This window comes from Nipponia nippon, unplaced genomic scaffold (assembly GCF_047370975.1).
Source record: "Nipponia nippon isolate SJK-2023a ecotype South Korea unplaced genomic scaffold, ASM4737097v1 scaffold_5, whole genome shotgun sequence".
Taxonomy (NCBI): Eukaryota; Metazoa; Chordata; class Aves; order Pelecaniformes; family Threskiornithidae; genus Nipponia; species Nipponia nippon.
The window spans coordinates 26,159,668-26,172,160 of record NW_028262369.1 but is presented as its reverse complement, the minus strand read 5'-3'; the positions used below and the strand labels follow the sequence as shown (position 1 = coordinate 26,172,160).

At 37.2% G+C, this 12,493-nt stretch overlaps 1 protein-coding gene across 8 annotated transcripts in view; it reads right to left on the bottom strand.

The window, feature by feature from the left end:
• USP24 (ubiquitin specific peptidase 24) overlaps positions 1-12,493 on the bottom strand; it is a 67,673-nt gene that overhangs the window by 34,023 nt on the left and 21,157 nt on the right. For 6 of the 8 annotated variants that reach the window (XR_015698661.1, XR_015698662.1, XR_015698663.1 and 3 more), the window contains 19 exons: positions 12,231-12,389; positions 10,726-10,840; positions 10,085-10,188; positions 8,765-8,872; positions 8,175-8,270; positions 7,921-8,082; positions 6,649-6,693; positions 5,971-6,078; positions 5,175-5,324; positions 4,269-4,400; positions 3,634-3,745; positions 3,304-3,380; positions 2,322-2,462; positions 2,116-2,169; positions 1,805-1,920; positions 1,039-1,105; positions 766-876; positions 262-360; positions 10-180 (listed from right to left, as the gene is read on the bottom strand). Coding sequence is in view for 5 of the 8 variants with exons in the window: in XM_087730772.1 (XP_087586898.1) it covers positions 10-180; positions 262-360; positions 766-876; positions 1,039-1,105; positions 1,805-1,920; positions 2,116-2,169; positions 2,322-2,462; positions 3,304-3,380; positions 3,634-3,745; positions 4,269-4,400; positions 5,175-5,324; positions 5,971-6,078; positions 6,649-6,693; positions 7,921-8,082; positions 8,175-8,270; positions 8,765-8,872; positions 10,085-10,188; positions 10,726-10,840; positions 12,231-12,389 (2,127 nt within the window). In the remaining 3 variants the exon portion in view is untranslated. The remainder of the gene's footprint in view (positions 1-9; positions 181-261; positions 361-765; positions 877-1,038; positions 1,106-1,804; positions 1,921-2,115; positions 2,170-2,321; positions 2,463-3,303; positions 3,381-3,633; positions 3,746-4,268; positions 4,401-5,174; positions 5,325-5,970; positions 6,079-6,648; positions 6,694-7,920; positions 8,083-8,174; positions 8,271-8,764; positions 8,873-10,084; positions 10,189-10,725; positions 10,841-12,230; positions 12,390-12,493) is intronic. The other 2 variants (XM_087730777.1, XM_087730776.1) reach the window with 2 other exon arrangements.

Here is a 12,493-nt window from a genome sequence, read left to right as displayed (position 1 = left end):
ATGCTGTACCTGTTCCATTGCATAGGACGAACTAAACACGCTGCCACTGTTGCTGGAACTGGTTGAGGAATCTGCAGAGCTTCCTGATGGAGTCCCACTTCCTGATGTTTTTACCGTAAGGACTTGTTCATCAGAGAAGCCCAGTTGGTGGAGTAGTTTCTGATCTTTGTTTACAGTTAGCTGCAAGAAAACATTTATCATTTAGTTCTGGAAAAGAGACTCAATTTCATAAAAAATGAGAATTCTTTGTAGTCAACATACCAGGCTGTCATTGGCAAATATCTGTATATTATCCACAGGCGAATTCAACATCTTTGCTACCTTCCACCTGACGCTCCCTACAGTTTCATTGCTATGAGCCTGTAAAAGTAAATGACAGTGGTTCAGTAAGTATGCTCAAGCAGTAAATTCCAAGAGAAAAAAAGAAAAATCTTCCATTAAAGTCTTCGGGCTCCTCTGCATAGGGTGGTAAAGGTATTGTCCACAAAAGAGACTGACAGGATAGGAGAGCAGTAGAAACGCTCCACCACTGACAGTAAGCAAACAACTTATTTTTCCCACCCTGGAACGATGATCAAAAGACACTTAGTCTACAGACACTTCCATTACAGTAGCCTTATACGCACTTTTAACATTTTCAAATAGAGTTTTCAAGTTGACCGGAGTCCTTAAAACCAGCTTATTCTGTTCAGTCCAGGCATCAAAAAACCCACAAATAGCTACATGATCAACACCGCGTGACACACACAACCCGTGCGCACATACCTCTACGGCGAAGGTATCTTTGGTAGACTCGTATGTAACATTAAGTGTTAAAAGATGTCCATGGAAAGAGGCACCATGAGGTAGAATAGTTCGGGGAACAGAGTAAAGGTCCTACAGGAAGAGAAGAATGACAGTAAATACCACCCTTGAAAACAAAGACATGGTATGTAACAAAGTTACTAGAGTTGCATAGATTTAAATAAGTTTTACTATTTTTAACAATATTGGAAGTTGTGTTCTTAGCCTTGCCTAGTAAGAAATGACATATCTTACCTCTATTGTTATCACATAACGCTCTGCCAACAGCAGCAGTCTCTCAATTATTACAAGTTTAGTTGACCTAGAGATAAACATTGAAAACAAGAGTAACTTGTCTCAGAGATTAATTTTCAATGCCCACGGGTAACTACTATGAATTAGCTTTTTTCAAATATAATTCCTTAAACTTGGAGTTAATTCAGTTGAAATTAACTAGGAAAAAAGGCCAAGAAGCTTGTGTTATACTGCCTGAGGTGTAGCCAGCTTCAGAAGAAGCTTCATGTTTCTAAAGGTCACACCCTGTGCTCATATATTTAAGCTACACACCTTTATGTACGCATAAGTTAAGCTAGAGGATGAAAAACCATTCTTTTCTCTCCTAATTAAAAAAACCCAACAACAAAAACCAAACCCCGCTGCCCCAGAAATATTATATGACTAACAGGCTGGTAATAGTCTGTGGGGTTTTTTGTGGGTTTTTTTTTTGGTTGGTTGGTTGGTTTTGGTTTTCGGGGTTCGGAGGGGTGTTGTTAGTGGGTTTTCTTGGTGGTTTTTTTTGTGTGTGTTTTTTTGTTTGTTTGTTTGTTTTTCATTAAAACACAGTTTTTTCAAAAAGTCTCCTTGGAACTGAAATTGCATTGTAATTGGAATACTCAGTTGAGAAACCACCAGAATATATAACTACCAATATTGAGAATTTTAATTAGCATTCAAAATCATGTGGGAAGCAGCTGGGAGCAAAAGTCTACTGTCATATTTATTCTTTCAGAAGCAGGCCTACCTGTAAGGAGACTGAACTGATGTTGCTACTGTAGGCATAGCAGTTGCTGTAAGCATTTTTGTAGCTCTTGTAACAGCATGTGTTAACGTTGGACCGCCAAGTGCAGAGCTGGCTGCCTAGAATACAAAGCAGAGTGTAAGTGCTGTTTTACATGGACAATTAATATGTCCTGGAGAGCTAAGAGGACAAGAAATATTTGTGGGAATAATTTTTCTTCTTTAAATAGAATTATCATAGTCAATTATTCTAATTCTAAGATGCAAAACTGAAAAAGGCTGTAGGTACAAGAACAATTAAAATTTGTCCTTTACCTCTAATCGTGTGTAGCAATCAGCAATAAATTTCTTGTGCAGTGATACTGAATCCTAAAGGTAAAACGTACAAGTGAATTAGAACTTAAACCAAAATCATGGGAATTACTCAAACTGACAGAACCCAACAAATTACACATTTTAACATGCAGAGTATCAAGGCTCTATGAATGTCAAAGCACTTTCATGCACAAATATATACCTACCTTTTTCAATCTAGGAGTTAGATTAATATAGCTGTAATTTATTATCAATTGAATAGCTTCATTGGCAATTTCTTCATCAGGTGACTCCATTGCAATCTTCCAAATGAAATCCATCCCTATTAATTCCAGTTTTTCTACACTCTACGGAAGAAAGAACAACAGTAAAACATGACTGGAATTCTTACACAATAGTGAGTTGAACCACAGGAACAAAACAGTCTTCCATCTGCTGGGAAAGCATCTTTTGACCAATTATTTTCTTTTCCAACACGCTGCCAAGCTTTGGCACAGTGCAAAGTGAAATCAATAGCTGCAGATTTGTATATTTATACTAGGAAAAAATAATTTGTTTACTAGTGGATAAACCAGTTCCAAAGAACACTCGATCAAGCCAAAAGAAAAATTAAAAACTTCAAAAGCACAGAGAAATTTAATCAGGAATGGAATTTGTTTCACAAAGGTCAAGATGGTAAATAACCACATAATAAACCATCACAAAACCTACTATAATACTTGGCAAAAAATTATGCATTTGAAGTTAACTCTCCGTGATAAAGATCTAAAATGCCTATGGAAAACTACTTAACATATAACCATTAATTTAACAAAAACATTAAAGGATCATAGGGTTAAAAGTTATTGTAGGTTAGAATTTGAATATGATAAGCCTAAACCTCTTGTAAAGAAGAAAAATTAAAAAAAAAAAAAAAAAGGGAATATTTCCCTGCATACTAGAATTAATGATTATTAATAAAAAAGTAGTCCACTCATTCGTCCTGCAAAGTTTTAGAAGCTACGTACCAGCTTCCAGCTACCAACTGATGAATTTTAACTGTCCTAATTCTGGAGTTTTAGCTTCAGAATTTAACAATGTTAATGGCAGAAACAAACATGACAATGTCAAACAGCTGCTCAAGAATCCTTGTCTCATCCCCAAGATGCCACAGATGGTATACAAGAAGGAACTTGCCAGAACACTCACCAATTGAGTTCCTTGCCTCTTTAGTCGATGGTCACACAGGTTCACATTTTCAAAGAAAGTCTTAAATAAGCTAAAACCTGAAAGCAAAAAAAGGTGCAAGCTTTTTATTCAGGTCAGGCTAAGTTTCTATGCTTTTTTGGAAAAATGAAGATATCAAATACAGGAGATGACCTTTTGCCTCTACAACTATTAAAACTCAAAATGATAGAAAAAGACCCCTTTATTACATTGATTTACAGAACTGTTTGGATATTTAATTTGAAGGCTTAGGAAGAAAATTTCTGGTATATATTTCAAAACCGAATCTGTTGACCAAATCCATTTTCTTACCATTCATAGTAATTTCATAGGACTCCAGCTTAAGAATTTTCTCTTTGAAGAGCTGTTGCTGTACATCACTCTCTAGATCATGCTGTCCTTTCGTAAACCACTCAAAGCACATCTGTGAATGAAAGGCAGAGCATTTTTACCCCATTGTCATGGTAAATATTTTAGTTTTATACAGCATTGGCAAACTATGTCACATACTACAGTAACTCATCTTACAGAAGTTTTATCTACAGCAAGAGGTTCAAAATCTAATCTCCTAGTAACCTCACTTATTATACAGGCTGTATTGCAGCATTAGGGTACTTCATCTTCATAGTCATCTTTCACCCACGTAATGCTGAACGTCTCTTTTATGACTCCGCAAACTTGCATGTATCCCTTTTCAAACCGGCATCCATAAACCTGCAGCTAATCTCCTGGCCAACATTCCTCCTTCAGTCAAATTTAGTGTTAAAAGAGCATCCTAGTCACAAGTGAACACTTAACAGTGGCTCTATTAGCTTACACAAAGCATATAATGCATTTTTTGTGTTTGCTCCTTATGTTTCACGTGTCTCAACAAATACATGTGCTATTCATGATCCGTTAAGATTCACGCTGCCACCACAGACACCAACTTTTCAAGTTTTCCTTACCTCTCGATCTAATTCACAAACATCCTGGCCAGTTACAAGGCATTCCCAGATCTCCCTGGCACGATTCCAGCCCAAATAAAGGGTAGCTTCTTGCAGAAAAAATGCCAAAAATTTTAGATGTGCCTCCAAATACTGAGAAAGAGGAAACAAAAACTCAAGCTTAAGACTCTTTTCTTTCAGAAATAAGAAGTCTGAGCATTATTTTTATTTTTTTCAAACTTAGTTGTCAAATAACAGTACACTTTGCGAAGCCTGGAAAACAGAAATTGTTTCTGCAGTGAGATTTATTTTTATTTTACACAATTTTTAACATTACTTCTTTTTGATTACCTTTCTAAAAAGGAACATTAAAGTCCCCTTGGATTTGCTATTACTTTCCTGATATTGATATTATTTGACACTAGTTACTAAGTCACAACTAGTTTGCAAAAAATAATTCTCAAAACCTTAGCAACAAACTGTTACAAGCTATCTGTGTGTGTGGCTTTCATGTCCTAACTAGCAAATCTGTTTCAGGGTTCAAGAGCTTCACACCACAGTCAAAGGTAGAGCTCTACAAGGGTAGTTGAACTGAAGCTGGGGGAGAAGCTGGAAGCTGCACAAGCTTGGAGACAGGAGGTCCTGGGGTGGGGAGATCTAGCTCTTGACCAGTTAAAGACTTTGCTAAGAAACTTGTAGATTGTGATGTTTGCTCTCCCTTGCTCTATAACAACAAGGCTACAACAAGCCCTAATAGATAAGTGTCAGAACTATAAATAACAACTAGTGTAATTATTCACCAGAGAGAACATATATACCAGTGAATTCCAAAAACAATACATCACCTAACCTTATGCAACTTGCTCAGTGATACACTACATCATGTTTTCAAAAACCCAAGGTAGTAAGAAATTCAGGGTTCAGTACCTCCCGATAAGTGTATCGGCCATCCACTAATGTTGCTCCAACAAGCCCTCCTGGACCGGCCACAGATGCAGCCAACCGGTGGCATGATATTAAGCTTCCTGTCACCAACTTCACTATTTCAAAGTTTTTCTTTAAATCTTGAATAATGCTCTTGGCACAAAAAAAAAAAAAAATCCATTATTGAGAAAAGAGGTTTTTAAGAAAATACATAAACAGGCATGTGTACACAGCAGTCTTGCTCTTCTACAGACATGTTTCTCTTATCAGAAGGAGTAATGTTCCCCCCTCACCAGAGTCAGCTGCATCCCTTCCAAGCATCCAAAGCCCCCTGACTTCAGTGTTTTCAGCATGTGCTGAAATACACGTGCTGCAGACTGCAAACAAAGTCCCACACCTCCGCTCAGCCACTGTATAACACGTGTGACTTGCTGGTATTTTAGTCTGTTTTCTGAGAGTCAATGTCAATTCAATTACAAAGCAGCTGGGCTAAACATTAGCCATTGTTCATTTCTTAACAGAGCCTGTTATTTATTCCACAAAAAGCTGAGAATAAAATAAATTAGTCCTCCCAGCAAACAGATTTATACATATATATACACACACACAAATGGATGGCACACAACACAGCATCTCTACTTGAACAGTTTGTTTATGCTACATCACTAAACTGTACTTGTCAAAGTGTTTTTCAGTTTGTTCCCCCCCCCCTTCTAAATTCAAACTTCCATGTTCCACAGAAGCAGAGCCACACAGACATAACAAGGGTTTCAAAAATCATCTCAGCATATATTCTTACCTTGTCTTGTTTTTGGTAAGTTTGTTTAATAAATGAACGTGTGATTTCATGGAGCTGACGTAATGCTGGCACCACCCACACAAATTGAGGATTATTGTGCTGGGACGACTAGTAGTAGGAAAGGTAAAAACAATTACACATGTGTACATGCTCAACAACAAATTAACTTTCCTCTTAGAAATTTTTAGGCTTCTAGCAGTCTATCAATGCCGCTGTTTCAAAACAACAGCTCCTAGCTCTGAAGGCTTCAGTTACTTGTTCCTGGTCCCTTTCCAAACACACTCAAGGTGCCCCTTCTTTGCTTTCTACAAAAGTCCTGTGACACATATATATGCCATTTTGCTATCCTCATTATTAAGCCCAAAGTACCACCTCCTTGCTAGAGAACATGCAAATTAAGTAGACAAAAAGAACTCAGTTGCACCAGGTAGAGATGATAACCACCACCTTCCTCGATTATGGGAGATGAAGCAGGCCTGTTAGGGCATAAAAGGGCAAATCCAGTCAAATGACGTTATTGCTAAAGCAAGAATAATAGAAGAAAGAACCTGAAATACTACTGAAGGTTAAGAGACAAGAAGAAATTTCTGATTGGTGCTGCAAGGAGCCCTCTGATAGTAAGCAAAGGATACTTAAGCTGCATTTTGAAAGAGATCCTACAAAGAATAACCCTCCTACCTCATTGTTAGAACTGCTCATCACTTTTCTGGGAGGCTTCATTTTCTGTAAAGTTTGACCACACAAACCAGTACTGAGGTTGCTTGTTCAGAGAAGTGATGTCTGCTTTAAATACTGACAACAACCAATACCACCTACACACTTAGGGAAATTACAGTAACCTGCCCATAAGACAGCGCTCTCTAGTAAAGACTCCCTCATGTATTTGAGAATGCTGCCTCAATATTACATTCCCTCCCAGCTTATGGCTTCATTTCCCCTAATGAAGGAAAATAAGAAAATTATGTATTTCTAAACATCTGTTGTATGGTCACCCCAATACCTTCCAGCCTACAATGACAGCTTTCCTTTAGTGTTCCTCACTGCAGCACCTCTGTAACGGCTCTTGCCAGAATGTAATTAAAAAGAATGCAAGAACAGGAAAGGACAAGAGAAGATCCAAAAGAAAAGACTGCAAGTTTTACAGAGATTGAGAACTCCAAGTTTGAAATCCATATTCATAAACACACCCACACACAAAAAGTGTGACCAATATCAAGAAGCAACATACTACGCCTCCTAAACAACTAAAACCCTTTACAGATGTTGCAACACAGACAAAACTTAATTTACCATGAAATAAATGAATGAAAAAAGTACAAGTCTTTTTTATTTACGGGTACACTTCAGACTGAAAAAAGACAGGAGCATTCCTGTGGACCTCAAGAAAAACTGCCTGCTATGTGAACAGTGCAGGATAGAGTATATGCAGTCTTTTAAGCCATGTACATCTCTGCTGCTGCCAGGAAACACCATAGCACAGGCAGCTGCGGGAATGGCTTCTTTATGTTAGATGAAAAGAATTTAAGTATTTTATTAAAATACAAACCTACTGTGATTTAAATATCAATTTGCATTTTGAGACTTAATGGCCATGCCAGAACACATGCTTAACTCAAACAAAACTAATTTAGGTTTTCACATGAAAGGGACAGTTAAAATACTGACATACCTTTATAGTGGTTCCATTTGCAAATTCTAACCTTGGGCCCATCCTGGTAGTTTCCCATAAACTGATCACTCCTTGTGCTGAAAATTTGCTTAAAACAAAGGCAAGAGACTTACTATGAGTCTCATGGTCAACAAACTGGCTCACACAAAGCCTACCCCTCTCATGGACTCCCCAAGGTAAGAACTTACAGATGGGACACGCAATTTGTGCATCTTGAAAGAAAGGGCAACATCAAGGCTAGATAACATTTCATTTCGGAAAAGATAAAATAATAAACCAACCCTCTTAATATCCTCTATGCATTTGATGATGTAGCTTCTTTTGATCGCCTCTTTCACTGCATAGGCATCACTGAGGATTGTCAGATGTTCCTCCAAGGCCTGCTGAATAAGACTACATGGTAATGTTGGAAGATGAGCCAGCTCCCAAAGTACCTCCAGAACCTAGAGGAAGAAGTGCAAGATTAGTCAGGACCTAGGAATTACAGAGACTAGCAACCCTATGTTTAATAAAGGAAAAAAAAAAATTCACATGCCTTTCCAGTGGTTGTCTCCACCCGTGCTTCTCGACCAATGCGCCCTATGAGGCTCAACAGCTTCTGTCGCACTCTATCACTCTCTGTCTCCCAGCTCTGTGTGGAAAGAAATAACATTCACTATTACAGCAGCAAGCACTATCAATCTGTTAAGTCTCAAGTGTACACAAAAAATGCAATTTACAATTGTTTTACTGCAGGAAAATCAAAATACAAACAAGTATGTTTCCACCATGCTTATTTCCTCATTTCTGTTACTGGGAGTTACAGTACTAATTTGCCCAACTCTTTTTCAAATATAACTAGAAGAGATTAAATATAATAATAAAATCTCACTTAAGTACCTTAGCACTGCCTACATAATGTACTTAAAACCTAAGTCAATTAGCAGTACCAGTAGCACATCAGGCTTTTGGGTTAACAAAAAAAAAATCAGTATTAAAAGTGTTATTTTATAGCCAGTATTATATTTATATTTTTATATAGAAAATATAAATGTATTCAAGGCATTTTTCTTTTGGTAGGCTGGATGCACAAGTATATCTCATCAATTCTCTTCCTAAGGAATGCAAATTCCTGTGAAAACTTACCTTTTGGATTAGGACAAATAAGTGATTGAGCTGATCAGAGCTAAACTTCACAGCAGCTGCAGCAATAATGGTATGTATGTTTTCAATCACAGTGGAGGATTGTCCCGACTGAAAAGAGGAAGGAAAACGCACGAAGGTATGTTTTTATCCCAAATGAGACAGAGAAAGATCTTCATGTAAGCCTTAGCCTACTATTCATACTAACGAGAAAGAATAACTGCTTTTGACATCTTAGAAACACAACGCAAGAATAACTGTCTCTGCTCCTCATTTCACTGGTAGAGAGGTCTTTGGAAGTAATTCTAAAGCAGGAAAGAACAAGTTAGTCTGCCATTATTACAGCAGCTTCAAGATGCTGCAATGGCACATATCACCGTAAGGTGTGGTGCCAGCAATATAAACTTCACCATTTTTATTGTTTGGTTAAGTTCATGTGTGGGGTACTCCATCCCTGACACTCTTTAAGGCTTTACTCAAAAGTGAGCAATACAAAATCTCCTCCCACACTGATGGGAGCACCATGGTAACAACAGCCAGAAGGGGGGAAGAAGTACTGCATTTTATTAAAGAATAAAAGTGAGTGAGCTAGAATCATACTTCAGCTCTACTAAGCAGGCAAGACTAAGCAGGCAAGACTTGCTACCATGCCTGCACATACAGCAGATCTGACAGCATTCAATGAGTTTAGTCAAAAAACTTCAGCATTTGGACAGAGAGGAAAACTATTTCCTGCAGTGGAAGATTATGTTTCTGGTCAAAATTTCCATATGTCATTTGCATTAAGCAGTCAAACCACCTTTCCTACACAGTGATAAGTTGAATATACATAAAGTGAATGTGAAAAGATGACTTGTCAGTCAATTATATGTATGTACAGGAAGTTAAACAGGAATTCGAACAGTTTGAGCCCACTCTCTTTAAAGTCACACTGTGAGCTGCATTCAAATTTTTACCTCCAGCCACGAAAACTAATATCCTTAGGCATGGTCTTTGGTCTAGACAAACTCTTATCACCTATTTCAGGCTGACAACCTCTTATTCCAAGTCAAATATTTTTGCAGCCCCTTAACACTTGTTGCAAAGAACTGAACCTCATCATAAGATTTAACAGCTGTGTTACAAGAAATTGCCAGAACACTTGATTTTAAATGGTAAAGGAAGAAGTAGAAGAAAGCCTTTGCACTAATTATACTGTTAAAATCTCAACACCTCCACTTTGCAATAAAGAGATGCCTATGTTATAAACCAAAAAATTCCACCACTAGAATGTCTGCTTTTGTAAGACAGTCTAAAAGCACCTCCCTAGTCTTGGTTGCTTACCTGAATTCTCCAAATTTTAGTGAGCTCATCTAAAGATAATTTACTGCCCAGCAGTTCAATAATTCCCTTTATACGATCACAGTATTGCGCTTGGTCTATATTACCTATGAAACAAAGAAAGGCAACTAATTTAACATATTTAAAACAGTATTAGATACATTAAATGCATAAGAATAAACAAGTTCTTTTAAAAGGGAGAAGAATAAAGTTATCTTCATTTGAAAATTCTTTTTTTACTGTTACAGACAAATCTATCAGTTCAAAGAAAAAGAAAAGGCTCCTTCCATTTTTATTTTGTTTTACTTCATATATCTGATAGCAGTTCACACCTATAGGGCCTTACTACTTGGAAAAAACCCCAAAACCTCTTTTCTCTCTTTTCTAGGGGCTAACAACACACACAGATAAACTGAGACTAAAAACCCCAGGTACAGCAGAAGACATCTACACAGATGTCAAATAGAGGCCTAGATGATAGTAGCAGAATTTGCAGGGTTTTCCTTACTCTATTTTGAAGACAACAAAAACCTTGATCTCCTTTGTTAATAGTGTTCCATTAAAATGTATTGAAAGGGACAGATGAAATTTTTAAATTTAAAACATTCAAAGCACATGCCAAAAGTCTTTGTGAAACTGCTTACCTTCCAGAGCAATTGACAGGACAGAATTTTCTACTAGCCAATTTAGTAATCTGTCTGTATCTATTGCATTCTTCACTGACTTGGATACAGTGCTGTCTTCTATTAATTTTGTTACCTAGAAATTGCAAAATATGAGATTCTAACAATGATTCCCACATGCATTATACATGCACACAATGAAATCTATTCAAAAGGCTTACTGCGAAGCTTAAAAGTGAATTGTGAAACTTTCCGAGCACAGGAGGTGTTCATGGGGTTTTTTTGGTTGGTTGGTTTTGGGTGGTTTCTTTTTTTTTTTTTTTTGGTTGTTCAGGTTGTTTGGGTTTTTTTCCCTTGTTTGTTTGTTTTGGTTTTTTGTTTGGGTTTTTTGTTTGCTTGTTTGTTTTTTGTTTTTGTTTTTTTGTTTGTTTGTTTTTTTTAAAAGCTGTTTAAAGGCAAATTCCTAACCAGAAACACCTCCTTGTCATCAGTCTCTGATGCAGTAGATTCTTATCCCCAGTGTGACACACAAAAGCTGGCCTGTGCTGCCAGGTATATTTCTACTGATATAGCAGAAGTAGGTTATCTCAGGCTTCTGCTTGTTACACTCAAATCAGCGTGCTATTTTTTATCCAATACAGAACCGATACAGGCTCTCGCTCTAGGGAGAAAGAGTACATTTCTGCTAAAGCCTTCAAAAGCCACACTTTTATAACTTCACCAAGGATACACGGCATTTATGATTAAGAACCAAACAGCAATGAGGTTTAACATCTCAATTTTCCCATAGATAAAGATGCAAAAAGCATAAAAGAGGGACTCTAGAATACCTTACAATGTCTGTATGCTAAAAGAAATGCCTTTTTTTGGGACACTTAAATTGTACAAGTTCTGGAATGAAGAGATGAATGAACAACTCTATACTTGAACCACAACTCCCACGAAAAATAAAATATTTTCTTCTTCTACTTATATCTAAGATTCTAGCACAAAGAGCCCTGGTCCATAAACTCCAGCTCCTAGGTGCTACTACAGTGTCCACTTAAAACCATAATAAAAAACCCTACAATTAAACAGTGTAACGATCTGATATAACAGAACTGGAGACACCAATCTAGGATTAGGTCCCATTTGTTTCCCCCCGCCCTTTTCTCTCAGTGAGGAACAGGATGCTCTGAATTATCAGGGTTATCTCAGAGTGAATATTCAATGAATAGCATAGACCATTGCTTATAAATCAATCTGAAATTGCAGTTCTTAGGAAAGGTTCAAACTATGTCTAGTTGTTTTCTAATTGGGAAGCCATGGTCCTTGCGGCGGCTACTAATATTACAAACAACTCTTGTCATATTAACTTGTTTTGGTATTTATTACGAACTAAGCTTTTGCTAAGGCAACATAATTTGTCAGGGAATATTGAACCATTTCTTTCTTAAGGTTGTGGTTTCAATGACTTACTAACAACCCATCCCACCTACGCACATGCACATGTACACACACACACACACAAAAAAAAACAAACCTACTTCTTTGAGGGAATTCATTTTTGCACTGAAGTGAGGAGATTTTAACATGCGCAACAGAATGTCCAGCCGTAAGTCATCTACAGCAGTTACCAAATCAGGTTGGAAGCGCATACACAGCAGTTTGATACCAGACAAGAGCTCAGGGATACTGACTAGTCTCTGTGTAAAACAAAAAAAAAGGACAAATAGAAGCATTGCTATTTTTGCTATTCTGTTTCAGACTTCAATGATTCACAAAGAGTAGGTTTAGTGACCCAATACAG